The 17,758-nt window shown below is 34.0% G+C and overlaps 1 protein-coding gene across 1 annotated transcript; it reads right to left on the bottom strand.

Moving 5' to 3' along the window:
- Positions 1 to 1,261: 1,261 nt before the first annotated feature.
- On the bottom strand, positions 1,262 to 4,134 carry LOC136802357 (uncharacterized). The gene is made up of 3 exons (XM_067059087.1): positions 3,999 to 4,134; positions 3,166 to 3,653; positions 1,262 to 2,728 (listed from the first exon to the last, which is right to left on the bottom strand). The coding sequence occupies exons 1-3, from the start codon at positions 4,130 to 4,132 to the stop codon at positions 1,431 to 1,433; spliced, it is 1,920 nt and encodes a 639-aa protein (XP_066915188.1). The 5' UTR covers positions 4,133 to 4,134; the 3' UTR covers positions 1,262 to 1,430.
- Between the last annotated feature and the right edge of the window lie 13,624 nt (positions 4,135 to 17,758).

A 17,758-nucleotide genomic window follows, 5' to 3' on the forward strand; every position in this document is an offset into this window, starting at 1 on the left:
TAATAACTATCAAGATTTTGAAATCAAGACGAAAGGGATTGAAAGTCGCACAAATTTGAAAAGTAATAAATGACGTTTGCATAACGGAGGGCTATTGGTGTTGTGATGTTATATATATATTGTGATTAATGTTATAAAGTAATGAACTTAGTTTTTAATGAAAGCCACCAAATATTTCTAGTTTTCAATGCTATTTAATAGTCTTGCAAAGCTTGAAGTTTGGTGATATTATCATTCAATTTTAAATATTTTCTTTGATTATCATTATTATTTTTTATATGAATGATTTTTCAAAAATACAATTACTTGTGCGTCAAAAAGCAACAGCCATGGCCAGGGGTTGAACCTGAATCCTTTTATCATTAAGATTAGGACTAGAACATTAATCTACCATGACAAAGATGATTGATTACACCAAAAATGCCTTTCAAGAGATTTACTTTGGCAAAAAATTCTTGGAAAGATTTTGGTCAATTAGGACATGACTTCATCAATAATGAGTGTTTTTTGAAGCTGAGAATTTTAAAGTACCTTTGTACTATCCAGCAGTACATGACACCCATTTTCTTCTATCATTTCATTTTACTTTATAGGGTTTCACATTTAACAAACAAAAGAAATTTGACCTACAACACTAGTGGCTTACATTATTATAGCCTGGGTCTTGTTGACCATTTTCCTTACATGGATTACCATTTTCCATGTAAGGAAAATGTAAAGTTCAATTCTTTTATCAGGCTTTTATATATTTTTTCATCTCACCTATGGTACATGGTTGGTATCTGAAGACTTGATTTTCCCCGAATACGAAAGTAAGTTGATTTTTTATAATACTTTGCTTACACGACCCATAGTGAGAATTTTTTTCCAAAAATAAATTGAATTTTATTTTAGAAATTCTAACAAATTTGGTACTTTTTCATATTAATTGCTCGACCCCCTGCTGTGTTTATTTTTATTTCACTGGTGATAAAACTTCTCGTGGAGCAAATATGATTGACTTTGTTTTTTGTTTGGAAGCTTTACAGTTTGGCCTGGTTCGATTCTTTTTACAATCAAAAGTTTTTGATAAAGTGCATAATATAAACTAAAACTAATCTAGCCCTGATACACTACAGAAACAAAACATGAGAGAGTGCTCTCTATGTATTATCTGAGACTCTCTATAGATTCAAAAAGCTTATATCTGGTATTATGACAAAATTTTGAAAATTCATATCATTTGTCTAAAATTTGAAAAGTTTTCAAGGAAATAAATCTAAATTGATTTATTTTGGATTATAGAGCCTTCAAATATGAAAATGGATCATTATCAAGCTAAAGTGTAAAAATGCTAATATCAATATCAACAATATCAAAAGATAAATCTATAAAAATTGAATAAATGTAAGGTTTTGTCAAAATAGAAATGTCCATGATGTGTTATGGATTTATTTATCAAAGGTGATGTTTAAAGATTCCTGAGCTAAAATCATCTTGATGTCCATATCACTATTGTTAACATTTGAGTTCTCACTATCTGTTACTATTGGCTCAGATTTTGGTATGGTTGTGATGAGGAGTCTTGGAAAAACAAAAGAGTTCCAGAATAGCTTGAGGTTTGACAATACTTCCTTCCAAAACGATGGACTAAAGTCGATTTTTTCTAGATGAAAACTTCTGTTTGCAATGTTGAAAATAAAAAAATAACCAAAATATCGATTTGTCACAGCCATCTGTCCTTGGATCTGGAAATAGTAAGGACTTGTAGTTTTTAATTTTGACCCATTTCGATTTTCTAAATGCTTTCCGTATGTTCTCCATGATGGTGCTCTAGTTAAAGGAACACTTGTTGGACATTTTACCTCACAAACTCCTTTTCCACAACATGGACATTCGAACTCCAAGTCTGGTGTGGCACTGATGTATGGGTATTCCTTTGAAACAGTCATTCCAGGGTTTGTGAATTTAATGCCACGGTGTTTGAGACGTATGACTTGTTTGAGTCTCATTATGGCATGCCGTTCTGAAGATATGCCATGCTTCATTGACCATGTAGCACGTCTGCTGCTTTCCCCCATTACATCTTTGAGTAGTGGGATCGGATCTTCATCAGATGTTTTCAAAGACTCCATTCTTGTATAGATTTTCTTAAAATTGGACGCTGTTATTCTTCCTTTTCTTTGTTCGAACCAGAACTTTGAATTACTTTGTGACACAGTTTTTTCATAAATTTTTGTTATTTGGTCATCAGTCAACGAAATAGCTTGGAGATATTTCTCATGGTCATAACAATTGTTATCTTTGAATATTTTGGCATGTTCCTTTAGAGATAGGATTTCCGAATTTTGAGTTTCTTCTTTGTTGACAATAATGGGTTTTCCTTCCATCATCTGAATAAAACAGCTGTCAGGGTCTACATCTTTGAATGAGTCAAAAAACATTTTTCTCATTTTTTTCGGGTTGGAAACAAGTTGTGTGTTAGTGATACTACTGCTCATGGGCATATATTCTAATTTTCTTTTCAAGATTTTCTTACTATCCTCTTTTGTTTTTGAGATTGCAAGTTTACTATAATTGTCTTGTCTGAATACAAAAGAAGAGAGTTTTCCTGGTTTGATTGTTTTTTTCTTTGACGAAGAAGGTTCCATATATTTACTGCGAACTGAAGTACATGTTTTTCTGGTTTCCCCCAAGAGGTTTGCAATTTCAAGACGAAACAATAATCCAGCAACATGATTACAGCTTCCTTAAAATAAAATTGATAAATAAGCAAATAAATAAGTAATTAAGTAAGTAACTTTTTATTTACCATTTCAAAACACTTCAAAAATTGATACACAAGGCAGTATCGACAAAAATAAAAGGAAGGAGACCACCTTAAGGCTAGGCTAATCAAAATACATATGCAACTACCTATGTGCCAAAAAAGTTTTTAACGGTATAAAAATTATTTGTAAATGCCAGTGGCCAGGAGTTGAACCTTGATCCTCTCATCATCTGGACTAGTACAGTAATCTACCATGACAAAGATAATTGCTTAAACCAAAAACAATGCTGTCAAAATGTACTCAATGTACTCTTTGTACACTTTTAGATTTTTAGCAAAATAGTTATTAGAACAATCTTGGTTCCAATAATTTTTCAATGCTTTCAGTTTGATTTAGAAAGTATAAAAAATTTTACCTAACAGGCCTGCTGTACAGGTACAATATCCTCTTAAAATTTGTCCATCAATCTCGTTGTCTGTGTCCTTCTGCTGTATTATGGCCCACACATCATATTGTTTCATCGAAACTCGTTGGGATGGTAAACATTTACATCTCATCACACAAACATTAGGATTCTGCTTTGGAAATGTGATTTGAAGTTCTCCGAGAAATCCATCACTGTAATAGCGATATGCCTTTCCTTCTTTGTACTCGCATTCCAAACGTTGCCATAAATTGTCATTCCCGAGAACTTGCGAAAAATATCTAGAAATGTCCATAAAGTATGTTTTTGGCCACTTATGGATTGCATCTTTTTCGTCAAGCCATTCGTTATGTGGAATAGAAAATGGATCATCTACAGACAAAGTTGTAAATTTCTTTGTATATTCTTCAGTATTAGCTCTTTCCTGATGCTCCAATTCTGGGTCGATTGGTATATTCTCTTCGGCTGCAGCAAAAGCTCTGATGGAAATAAAGGAAAGGAAAATCTGATTTTGCCTTATTCAGACAGAAAAGGCCACTATTTTTACCTTCTTGTTGACCATGTGGTCAGATTATTTCAAATTAAAAGCTTGAAAAATGAACAGTTAACCAGTCATCATGTTTGCCTTTTCTCTATTTCTTAAGACTACTTCACCTACTTTATTGGGAAAATAACATTACAAACTGATGATGCATGACAGTCAGCCATCTGAAAATAATTTCACTTGAATGGTATAAAAGAAATATGAACTGAAAAACAGCCACAGACAGATGACAGAGATGGAGAAACAACATATAATATAATATGCTTTAATTAATCTTTACCTTGCAATAAGTGTGTCAATAGAACCAGTTGTTGATTTTTTTCGAATTGAAAGGAAACTTTTCAAAGCAGTTAGAGAATACAAACGAAATTCTTCGATTGAAATTTTCTCTAGAGTCAAATGGCTGTCACTCATAGCTGCTCATAGCCATTTTTTTTTTTTTACTGTGGTTTCTTCAAACTTTCACTTCCCGGAATAGTTTGATAACCTGTACCAGACTCTTCTTTGCTCAAAAACTCAGAAAAGTAAAAATCGGATGGTGCGCTTAGGATGGTACAGGCTACTCGAAATTTTTTTTCGTGATTTTTCACAAGACTCCGCTAATAGGAAATTCGTGTATTGTGCGATGGCTGGGCAGATAATGCCGATGTTGTGCACGAACGCCTTACGATTTATGGAATTGAAGGCGTTCGCAGCGTCGATGAGAAGGACGGCTTCTGTGTCTTCATGGTCAAACACATCCTTCATCGCGTGGATAGCTGCTTCGCAACCTGCTTCTTGGCCTGCACACACTTGCAACGAACCAACCGAATTCTTTACATGGGTTTTTACGATTGACATCACTGCTTTTCCGATGATGCGGTGAAGAACTTCACCAACTCCGATAGGTCTTAAGCCGGGTTTCTTGTCTAACGGAATAAGTCTACAGGCAAGAAAAGCATCAATGGACTCGGTTGATTCAGTGCACAACTTTCGGGCGACTCTTGCAATCGATTGGCATAATCATTCGGAGCTTTCACTGAAGGAACTGCTTAGTAGCATGCGTCTCCATCCTTCAGCATCAAGGTTCGAAGGTCCAGAGCCACCGTTTGTTTTGAGGGCAGCTTTTTTTATCGTTTCGACATTGATCTGTTCATAAAACACGGGATGAATTCGTTGTGGACGATCGTCTGCTAGCAGCACGGTATTGTCTGGTTCAGTTGCATCTGGATGTTTCTGTCTCAATATGGATAGAGTTTCATCCGTCAATGGAAGAACACCGCTCTGCATGTTGTTGGTCAGTAGTCTCATGGCACTGTTCACTTTACCACGTGACATTAATTTGGCAAACTTCCGGGAGATCTTTCCAATCTGCTTTGACTGAAGCATATCAGGAAGTTGATTTTGGATGGTCTCACCTTCGCTTATGAGCTCAAAAATGTCGCCTTGTCGCCACAGTCGAAGTCTTCGCTCAAGTGTTTCTGTGTGATCTTTGGTCTTTGATGTTTTTGATGGTCTTTGGAGCAGTAGACTTGGCATTATCATGATCGCAGTGAAAGCTATTGACTTCAAGGGAGAGTCCTGCACCCATTCATTCAACAAACGAGACATTTCGTCAATGAAACTTTTTCCAGCTTTACCGGTCGGTAGAAGAAAGACGTTCTTTCTCCAATAGACAATCAGATAGATCAGATCAGTCTACAAACTCCGTAACGGTCATACCCTAGCTTTGCCATTATACAAACGATACAACAGTACATTTGGCGTGAAAACGTTTGACTTTAGAGCAGTATCGACTTGGAACAAACCCGGGGGGTACTAGGGCAAGATGGGTTACGGGGATGCTCCGCTGGTCATGGTACCTTTTTTAACCCCCACGTAGGGTCCATTTTTCGAACCTCAGCGGAGCATCCCCATCGGTCGACAAGGGTAGTACCCCCCCCCCCCCGGGAACAAACTATCCTTGTCCGTCAAAAATACTAAATTCTTAATTCTATTCGAAAATGCTCTGAAAACGATTTCACCCATATGCACCTGTAAAACCTGTACATAGTTAGATTTTTTTTTCTTTTTACAATTTTTACTCTTTTTATCTTAGAAATTATCATAGTTGGATTTGATTAGACTTACTTATGTTTATGTAATTCTAATAGTGTACCCAATTTTAAATAAAGAATAAATAAAATAAAAATATAAAAAAGAATTTTTTAACTCATTTTTCTCATTTACTCAGACTTAAATTCCTTTTTATGTATTTCATTTTCAAGTGGCCTTAAATTCATTTGTGAATTAAGATTTAGTAATTATTTCATTTTTTTCAATTATTTGAACATAATTTATTTTACTTTTTCAGTTTGAACTTTGAACAATATCAATATCACATCATTGTCATTTTTCGAGGTCGCTCGATCTTTTTAGTCAAAACACTTGTTATACATTTTTGGAAAGCTAAGGGGTAGGGGAATCAAAATAATTTGGGTGCCAATTTTTTTTCGGACACTTTGGTGTGATTTTCAGACAAATATGACGGTCAAAAGATCAAAAAGTAATGAAAATTTTAGCTTGAGAAAATAGAGATCTGTTGTATATTTTTGGAAAGCTCTCAAAAAATCAAGATTATAGATATATTGCAAGTATAGGTGATTTCTGTACTTAACTCGAGATATTAACCCTTAAAACAGTGTTTTTCAGCAAGAAACAGCTGTTGTGTCCAGTTTTTGCGCTTTTAGAAGCTCAATATCTCGAGTTCCCCCAACATCAAACCATTAATTAAGATGGAGTGTTTACGTGAATGTTTTCAATTCCGCCATCACATTCACCAGAACCACCAACTCCTGCTGCACATTCACCAGGATCACCAGCTCCTGCTGCACATTTACCAGAATCTCCAACTCCACCATCACATTCACCAGAACCATCAACTCCCCTATCACATTCACCAGAATCTCCAACTCCACTATCACATTCACCAGATCCATCAACACCAGCATTATATTCACCAAAACCCTAAACTCCATTATCACATTCACCATCTCCTGGTGTACATTCACCAGAACTATCGACTCCACCATGGCATTCACTTGATCTATCAACACCAGCATTATATTTACCAGAACCATCAACTCCACTATCACATTCACCAGAACCACCAACTCCCGATGTACATTCCAGGGGCGGATACAGGGTATGTGAACGTGGTGAATTCACACACTCAATTTTCTCGATTCTCGAAAAAATAAAAACACTAAAATTGCTTTCTATAATTTTTTTCTTACAGAAAAAATATTTTGTTCTTTCAAAAAAACATAAATGCTTTCTGTACACAAAATGTTCAAAAGGTACATCTGTTGATACGTTTCAACTTCTGTGTTCAAAATGACGTCAAAGAAGCTTTTGTTTGTGCGAGAGAGACTCTCCATCGTAATAAGTTTACTAAAGGAGTCGCATTCATCTTGTCATCATACCTCAACGGCGGAGATTATTTTGGCAATACTTCGTGAGGATAATTACATAGTTTTCCATACTTTTCACGAATTTTCATACCTTCACACTATCGCGATTTACGTGTAAACAAATCACGAAGTTTTCTCTCTTTCTGAGTCTGATCTAAAGTTTTTTACAAGAACATAAACTAACACGAGGACATTTTGAAACTATGATTCTGTGCTCTTATAAGTAGAGTGAATCAAAAATATTGTATACATGTGTGTGGCATGTAGTGATGGGATAGAGTATTCCTTCAATTATCGGATTCAAAAATCGGGATTATTTTGGAAAATCGGGGTAAACCGGAATTTTAACACAGTGATAAAAATTCCTGTATCCGCCCCTGCATTCATAAGAACCATTAACTCCACCATTTTATTCACCAGATCCATAAACTTCACTGTCATATTCACCAGAACCATCAACTCCTGATGCAGAACCATCAATCTTTGATTAACAATCACTAGAACCATCACCATCATTTTATTCACCAAAACAATTTTATCATCACAATTACCAAAACTATCAGCTCCGCCATAACATTCGACTGAATCTCCAATTCCTGCATCACATTCACCAGATCTGCCAGGTCCTGCTGCAGAATCTCAACAGCCATCATCATCTGTTGCAAAAACACCACAGAGTCGAGAAATTCAAATTTGGAGACTTAGAGCCACCGTTTTCAACTGGTTACCACTCGTTACCTCTTTTACAACGATTATTTAAGCTTACTACTGTATGAGATGAAATGAACAGGGAAGGAGAAAGAAGGAAAGTTTGAGAAAGTGTCATCTCCTACCAAAATAGCATATGGAAAAGTATACTTTAAGTATACCGAAAGTATACAACATTCATACTTCTGATGAAGACACTACGGTAGGTAAATGTATACTTTCAGTTTACTTTTCATTTTGCAGTATGAATGTGTACATGTGAAATTCATACTTATTTTATACTGCTAATTATGAAAGTAAAAATGCAGTATACTGCAGTTATACTTCAAATCAAAAAGAAGAAAAAATTGATCTCTTTTTTTTAATCAAGTTTTTCTCTTTTTGCAAAAAAAAGGTTGAATTCTTTTGAAAAGTATACTTTTGGTATACTTTTTAACAAACTGCGATACATTGCCATTAGACTTTCAAAATTTACAATTTCAGAACACATGCGAAAGTCACCGTTGAATAAGGAGTATACTTTAAGTGTACTTTTTATCAAAATAACGACTTATTTAATTGTTTTTAAAGTGTTGTAAGTCGACACATTGAGGTTTAAATTTTTTTGGACAAAGAATCTTAAACAGTTGCAGCAACGCTGTTCAAGTGCTGAAAAAGATGTCCCACATGTGGATATATCAGACATATCATTTAGTGATGATAATGATGATTTGTTTGCTGAACATTAAGGTGGGGGCGTACGATCTGACGGTACTCGGGATAAGGCCTAATTTAGGGCCGGGAAGCGGTAAAAACGATAAAAAGTGTTCGGAAAACGGTATTTTGCAAGAGCCACGGTGACTGTAAAACACCTGATTTTTTGCCCGGGATGAGGTAATTCTTATAAGACTATTAAGACTATAAAAACAACGGTATTTCGGTAAAAGTAATACGTAGACGGTACATAAAATTTTCGGACTATAAAAAAAGCTTGTCACGGAAACTATTAGTACGCATCCCCATCAAACAAAATATCGGCTTTAGAACTATTTAGCATTTAAGATTTGATAACAAACCATCGTTTATAGGCGATTATGAACTTAAACCTCTACCTGAAGCGTCGAAACTAATTTCGAAATCGTTGAATGTCATCTCCGGATTTGAAGAAGATATCAGAACTTGTGGAGCCAAAGTTCCTTCAGCATTAACTTGTGCACACGAATTTGTTTCGACGAAATCCTTCATATCTTTACACAACTATCAGAATGGACAGTCAAAAAGTTGATCGAAAATCTGGAATTGTTCTCTTATTCGTTGATGGGTGCTAATCTACTCAGTATGACGACACTATCCATTGAGCATTTTTACTCAACAACCCACGTCAAGCACGTTTTAATAAGCCAATTACAGTATTCAAGAGAATTCATGCGATCCATCGAAAAATCATTAAAACGTACACACCCTTGGTCCGCATTTTACTTTACAAGTCGAAAGGGTAGTTGGTATTCACCTCCCGAAGGCAGTTCAATTTCAACATGCTTGCTCCCATTCTTCCAAAAAGAGGCCCTTAGTTTCTATCGATAAAAAAGACGAAAATCGTTTGCAAACTTGAGCTAATAGTTACACGAGAGCTGTAAGTCAGAGAACTTGGGGTGCACATTATCTCTACTCAGGCAAGATCAGCGAAGTCATCGTGTCTACAAAAGAGTATGGGACCCAGACGAAACAAGCACATTTGACAATGGCCAAAACGCAGAGAAAGTAACCACAACTGACCATGACCAAAACGAGACAAGCGCATCTCTGACCAAGCTGCAGAAACAATAGAGCAACCCGACCAATTTGATGCTTCAGATGACGATGATAATAAAGGAATAAGTTGAAGGAATAGCTTAATCCGACAGTTGTATTGAAGTTTTTATAAGATGCTCACATAATTGGTTATTCAAAACAATAGAGATGACGCATTCTTCAGAAAAATATAATAAATAGTTTTTGTTTGAATAGTTAACAACCAATCTAATGACGAAAATTCTTGTAAATGTTCAACTTGACCCGAATCCAAAACCCACAACATCGAAAATGCTCTGGATGAAGGATCGTATTTCCTTCTTGGACGGTCATCTAGGTTTGGTGGAGCAACCAAGATAAACTCGAAGCTCCTTTCGTGAAACTGTGCTATTTTTGAACATTTTCAACGTCCTTTAACTTTAAAATGACATAACTCAATGAATAATGACTCAAATTGAAAAAAGGACCCACCTAAGTTTTAGTTGGACCTCCCGGTACCACATTAACATAAAAAAGTCTTTCTATTCTAAACATTTCCACCTTGGCATAATCAAATGTCCGAACTTTTTTCTGGGACACCCGGTGCATTTTTTTCTTTAGAAAGGTAGTTTATCTCTGTAAATTTTCGCAGTCGAAAAAAAATACAGAAATATTGATCCACCTAAAACACATCCTATTCCATTTTGCCGAATTTTATGGGACCGGTATTTTCGAAAATTTTGGACGTGATAACGGTAAGTTTCAAAAAAATGGCCGGGATGGCAGTAATTCAAAACCTCGTACGCCCCCACATAAAGAAGTGTCAAGCATCTACGATGATAGTCGTTGTTTTGACGACGACAGTTCATTTATGGCAAGCGTTGAAAAACTTCTTAAAGATTCATCTAGTTTCATTACCACCTCTCCTCAAAAGGTTAAACCCCCCCAAAAAAAATACACTGCAATCAACAAAAAGCATCCTACCAAGGGTGGGGGGCAACGCTCCAAGAGCTTTATTTCAAGGATTACCTTACAGCCCTAAGGCAAAGAGTCATCATAAGCAGTTTAAAAACCCTCTGAAACTGAAAAGTCCGAGACAACCGCTGAAGACACACAACCTAAACACATTAAAGCAAGCAAAAACCAAAGGAATTCAATCTCGTAGATCAAAACCATAAATGAGTTAACATACAAAAATAAGATGCTTGAAGCTGAGAATAAACGACTGCAGAAAACTATTGATTTTCTTGTTAAATAGCTTTTTTAATTTTTTTAATTATTCACTCTGTTCTGTGCTCAGGGTTTTAGTTTAGCTCTTGAATATTGATTTTCATGTGTTTTTTTATCTAAATGAGTCTTTCATTTAAGTCAAATTTGAACTAAAAGTTTTTCCTTCCATTTTGAGCCCAATACAAATTGATGTCACTTACATCTTGTGAGCATAACATAATTCATAAGTGAAAAAGGTTTAGTGGTCATTTTTCTTCCACTATATTAATAGGCCTAATGGATGCAATACTACCAAAAACCTAATTTTATGGACCTTCGTGAATTCACGCATATATACTCTTTTTCTGAGATCAATTTTTGCAAAAATGGAAGAAAGTGCTAATTACATACAAACAATTTCAACAGCAAAAAAGTACAAGGTGAGCTATATCACTCTTTGATAGAGCCGCGTCAAAAGCAAGGGGATAATATTTGAGAAATTTCAGGTGCTACACTTTTTCATAATTTTGCAAAGGATTGTTGTTTAAAACTCTCATTTTCAGGTGCGGGGGAGGCGGTAGACATTATATTTTCCATAATCAAAAATAATTTACCATTAAATGATAATATATGGCCAAATTAATTCTTTTTAAAATTCTTACTTCTCATTAAAGTTGTTCCTCACAAGAATTACTTTCCCTAGTATGAGTAACTCAAATTTTAATTTGGGTTTTTTTTAGATGGTTGAAATCATGTATAATGAAGTTTTTGTCTCACAATGGAACCTTGCCATCTTCAAAAGTAAAAAAGCTGCTCTGTACATGGTTGATATGTTCTACGAAAAGAATGACCAGCTAGAAATGACCCTCGTAGGAACAGACAACAAAGCTGGTGTTCATCCACATCTCATTCAAACTATTTTAGGTATGTATAAAAGCCTTCATCATTGAGCTTTAAAATGCTAATATTTTTTATGATATTTTGTCAACGCTCAGACGTTGCCAATAATTGTTGTGGTATTATCTTACTTCTTTTACTTTTAAAATCATAACAAAAAAATTGTTTTCGCATTTTTATATCACTTTGGCAAATTGAAGCTATAACTATAAAATGTATTTTTTCAAGTTTTTCAATTCAAGATTACACTGGTCTTAATGCAGTTCCTGATGTCACTATAAAACAAAAATTACGAAACAAATTTACATTATTACATTCAAGGAACAAATCTGATGATGATCAGGACAATGGTAAAAGATCAAAGTAACAATTAGATTTTCAGTAAAGTGTTTAAACTTGTACTTTTTGATACTTTTAGCTTTTATGAATATTTTCAAAGGCTTTCAAAAGTACAAAGTTTTATAAATTGTTAATTTAACACACTTGTCAAGAAAAAAGTGCTAGACTGATATGCTTACATGTCTTTCAATTGAATGACAAAGTTTTTGTCAGCTTTATCTGGTTTGCTGCGACTATAATTGAATTAAAAAGAAATTGGTAACGACTTCTGGCTAACAATAGCAAAAGTATGATTCAAGTATACTTTTTTTGTACTTCTGTAAATTTTTATTTTTTCATTCAATTAGTATATTTTTTGTTTTAAACTGCAAATATACTTTCTTGCAGTATACTTTATGTATACTAGCTTTTGTTCCAAAAATTTATTTAAGTATACTTCAACGATAATAAAATGTATATATATACTTGCAGTATACTTTCAGTATAGAAAAAAACATATACTGCAAGTATACTGTATTTTGATAAGGGCAGTGAATTATTCTTTGAGCTGTAATGCTTGAATTAATACATATCTTTTAAACAGACTTGTCAAACAAAGATTTTCGAAAGCTGTCACTCCTTGTTTGTAGAGAAATTAATAGATCTAAGCTCAACGAAAAAATGACAAAGTATGGAATTGAAATGAAACGGTATGACAATTCGAAGTTTTTCCTGAACTCAGCAAAAAAACAACGAAAGCACCTAGCAGATCTTTTTTTAATCGTCTGTTTCCCAGATATAGCCTTCCTGGAAAATTTGATCTCCTCAAAATCTAAATTTTTAATTTCAAAGTATCTTTCCTAGAAAATTTGGTCTGTTTCCACAATTTTCAGAATTAAAATTTTGATCTATTTTCCCAAGGTTATGAGGAATAGGATATCTGTTTCCCTCTCCTGGAAATTTTTATATCATTTCCCTTGCTTTTTGTGTTTGATATCTGTTTTCCCCCCAGAAGGTTCAATCTGTTTCCAATGCAATATCATCTTTTTGAAAACAGATAATCCCCAATTTATTACGTCATCAGCTGGAGCGGGGAAACAGATAGCTTTAAGGAAAAGCTTTTTCCTAGAAAATCAGATCTGTTTGCCTATTTTTCATAAAAAGCCCTCTCCTGGAAAAGGGACACAGATATTTCGGGGAAATGGGCTCGTTGGCTGATTCTGAAATTATAGTAGAGGCCACTAAGCTTCCAGTGCGCAGCAGCTTGTGCAAGGGAATTTTATGATTGAATATTGTTCCTTGAATGTAAAAGATCAAAATTTGAGAGTCGAGGCCAGGTGCACCCGTTGCCATGATAATTGACGCCATTGGTTATAATATAATGGCAACCAAAATTAGATATCGTTAACAAAAGATCGAAAATTTTTTGTTCCTTTCGAAAGAAAGAGCATGAAAAACTGATAAAGAAAAAGGTCACAACCTCTATCTGAAAATGAATGTCAAGAGATATTAAGGAAATAAGGAAAAATGACGTCATCGAAATCTTAATCCTTTTTAAAAAGTTTATTAACCAAAATTGATATTTTAAATCTTTGCCTGTAACGTGCTGGGCTGGGCGTGCCCCAAGCGCAACAGGCAAAAACTGAAAATTTTGGCTTATATACTTTTTTTAGGCGGATAAATACTTTATAATACGAAGCAGAAATTCATTGCTCTCCGATACCGAAACAATTTCAGCATTCTGAAATACCGAAAGAATTTTGCCCAATTTCCGAAATTCCGAATTACCGTATGCCCTCCACTTGTCAAACGATTTGTAGCGAAAGATGTTATTTTCAATTTTCATGTCAAGATCCAAAAACTTTGCATGTCTTCCATAATGTTCAATTTTCAAATGGAGCTGTTCCGGATAGATATCATTATAACATGAGAAAAATCATCTCTATCATCAATTGTAAAAGGGGTTACGCACGATACGAAAATCTCGTGTTCGTAAGCGAAGGGTTTTTTACACTACATACCGTAGGATTAATAATAACAAACTGCTTTTTTGAAGTTTTTTTAACTCAAATATCTTAAAATTTCGACCTAAAATAAGAACACAATAAGGATTTTTTGGTATAAAAAATGTCTTATGTAACGGAATTTCGTTCCGTCTGTTTCTCTTTTCTCGTTTTCTTAAATCAGGGGGTAATGTATATTTACAAAAATTGATCTTGTTCATCAAAAATTGAGAATATTTCACAATAAGAAAACCAAAGGAAAATTTATATTTTTCAAAATGGATTATATATATTTTGCATATACTTTCATATATAAAATATTGGAAAAAAGGTTTAATATATAAAATATTGAAAAAAGGTACAAAATTATAGCATCCAAAAGTTATATATTTTGAAGTGCATGTCAAAAAGTAAAAAACTTTCAAAACAGGGAAACAATTTCATAATTTCAAACATACACTTTTTTTAATATAAGAAAAATTTTATAAGAACAACGACACTCAAAATCGCAAAAAAATAAGAACAATTTAAGAACAATGCTGAGCCTGAAACTACTCAATTTCAAGCAACTTAGGGGTCAAAGTAATAAAAATTGGATGTAATGCCTAAAATACCTCACTTACACCCTATTAGTAAGAACATGATACAGGGTCAAAGTGCAAAAAAAAAAGAACAGTCGAGGCTCAGAAAATTTTTACTGGTTTTTATATAAAAAACAGTGTATAATGCAAAACAAGAAGAAAACATTTTGATAATCTGAAAGAACCTCATTGGCAATCATAATTTCGAAAAATATCAAAAAGAAAAAAAAGTCTTCATGCCAGGATATTGCTTGAAAAAATTTTCAATTGAGGCGAAAATAAAAAAAATGTAGCGTTTCTGGAAACCAACCGGGTGAGAAATAATAATTTTCTGATCTGGCCGCATACTATGGGTTCATCTATATAGTTCATTATAAAAACAAGTGATACTTTTATGGACCTACCTGGTTATGCATTTAACCCATATATAATTGATATCTACGTGAGCGTGACCATTAAAAATCATTCAAAACACAAATAGTGACGATCTATTAAAATTAGTTGTTTGTTTCTAATTAAAAAAAACGTTTAGAAACCAAAATTTCATGCTCTTTTAAAATTCAAGACTTCGTGAGCAAAAAAAAACATCTCATCAAAAAATTCAGTAATTTGGCTAAGAACATTGATGTATGCTAATTAATAGTGATTCTTATAGAAAAGATGCGTTTTTTGAGCTGAAAAATTCTCTGTTTACAAAATCTGCTTGAGCCATCTTTTATCTACTTTCATGAAAAAAATCACAAAGTCCAAATAACCCTTTTATTAGCTGAAATTTACCCAAAAGATTTTTTCCCAAAAATCGAGCTCCGTCACATTCGAGGGTTTATAGTTATGCATCTTTGTGCAAAAAATCATAAAGAATAAAATAGCCAATCTCGAGAAAAGCTAATACCTAAGTAATTGATAATGTGCTTATAAAAAATACCACATTTGGCCAGTTTTTCTATAAAAACACGCCAAGCAACCAAAATTTCATGTCTGAACACACATATTCTTCAAAAGTAAGCCCTCATGAGCAAAAAAAAACAATTTTGCAAAAGTCTGCTTGAGCCTATGATGGTACCCTACTTTCATACAAAAAATCAGAAAAAATTTATGATTCAATTTTTCACAAAGTCCAAAAAACCCGTTTTTTAGCCGTTTTTTGGCCCAAATTTGCCCAAAAATATTTTTTTCGAAAAACGGGCTCCGTCACATTCGAGGGTTTATAGTTATGCATCTTTGTGCGAAAAATCATACAGATTGAAAGAGCAAATCTCGAGAAAAGCTAATACCTAAGTAATTGTTAATGTGCTTATAAAAAAATATCGAATTTGGCCAGTTTTTCTATATAATAAAAACTCCAAGTAACCAAAATTGCATGTCTAAACACGCATATTCTTCAAAAGTAAGCCCTCATGAGCAAAAAAAAACATCTATCTCATAAAAGAAATTGAGTAATTTGACTAAGAACATTGATGTATGCTTATTAATAGTGATTCTTATAGATAAACATGCGTTTTTTGAGCCAACAAAAATTTTTAGCAAAAATCTGCTTGAGCCATCTTTTACCCTACTTTCATACAAAAAATCAGAAAATATTAATGATCCAATTTTTCACAAAGTCCAAAAAACCTGTTTTTTAGCCGTTTTTTGGCCCAAATTTGGCCAAAATTTTTTTTTTGCGAAAATCGGGCTCCGTCACATTTTGGCCACCACCATTTTGCACCTTGACACCAAAAATCAAAAGATTCCTATGATTCAATCCTGAGAAAAGTTGGTAACAGACGAACGAACGAACACAGGTTAATTTATAGGACCTCTACCCCACCGGGGTAGGTCCAAAAATCAAGTTGGAGCATTTAAGCTATCAAAGTAGTTTGGTTAGATATCCCCACTTGTAAATCAAGATCTATTCGTTAGTAGTCACTTCAGGGCTTACTTCATACTGTTTGTACATAAAAGTTATCTTTAAAGTTCTATTTCAATGATCTTATTACTTAAGTCATAAAAAAAAATCAAATAAAATTTTTTTTTCTGGCCGGCCGCATGAAAGCCCTTTTCCTTCACCCGCATTCCGGAAACACTATACTTTTTTCTTTTTGCCTGACAGCAAAACTTTTCTACATTCTTTAAATGCACGTGGAAGACAATGTCAAGTTCACGACAAAAGTTTTCCACATTTTAAAGGCGCGGGGAAGAAAATGTCCAAATTCACAGCAAAAATTTCCACGTTTAAAATGCACGTGGAAGAAAATGTCCAAATTCACAGCAAAAATTTCCACGTTTTAAACGCACGTGGAAGAAAATGTCCAAATTCACAACCAAAAGTTTTCCACGTTTTAAACGCACGTGGAAGAAAATGTCCAAATTCACAACCAAAGGTTTTCCACGTTTAAAATGCACGTGGCTGGAAGAAAATGTCCAAATTCACAGCAAAAGTTTCTATGTTTTAAACGCGCGTGAAAGAAAATGTCCAAAATCACAACCAAAAGTTTTCCATGTTTTAGACGCACGAGCAAGAAAATGTCCAAATTCACAACCAAAAGTTTTCCATGTTGCATTTTTAAAACACCAAGGGAAATTCAATCATCAATCAGTAAATTTTGCTCCGGGTTTAAATTTTTACATTAAAGCTAACCAGTTCATATCCAACCACAACCATTTCCTTAGGTGCCGCATCCATGATCTGACCATCATAAAAAAAGTGAGTTCAAACTTTTTTGATGTTGCAAGTATTTAATTTTTCAAATATAGCATGGTCAGATTTATCCACAAATATTCAGTCACCTGCCTTGTTAGAATCTGTGTAAATGTACGAGCAAAATCGAAGTTAGTTTGTTGTGAAAGTTGATAAAATGTCCTGTTTTTCAAGAGATTGCATGTCTCATGCATCTCTCATGCCAAACCAAACGAAACATCAAATCCAGGAATGAATAATAAGAAAACTTCATTATCAACAATTTCTTGTAACAATCACACAAAATCATGATCCAATTCAACTCATTAAAGCATAAAAAGCAAAGAAAAATAGCTAAAGAGCAGTTAGCAACCAGTTGTATTTGTTTATTTTTGCCGCCATCTTTGTTTTGACTGTTAGAAAGCAGTATGGTCCGATCAACAATACAAATATTCTTGTTCGGAAATTTGAAATACCCTATGGAG

This window comes from Clytia hemisphaerica, unplaced genomic scaffold (assembly GCF_902728285.1).
Source record: "Clytia hemisphaerica strain Z4C2 unplaced genomic scaffold, Clytia hemisphaerica genome assembly, whole genome shotgun sequence".
Classification (NCBI taxonomy): Eukaryota; Metazoa; Cnidaria; class Hydrozoa; order Leptothecata; family Clytiidae; genus Clytia; species Clytia hemisphaerica.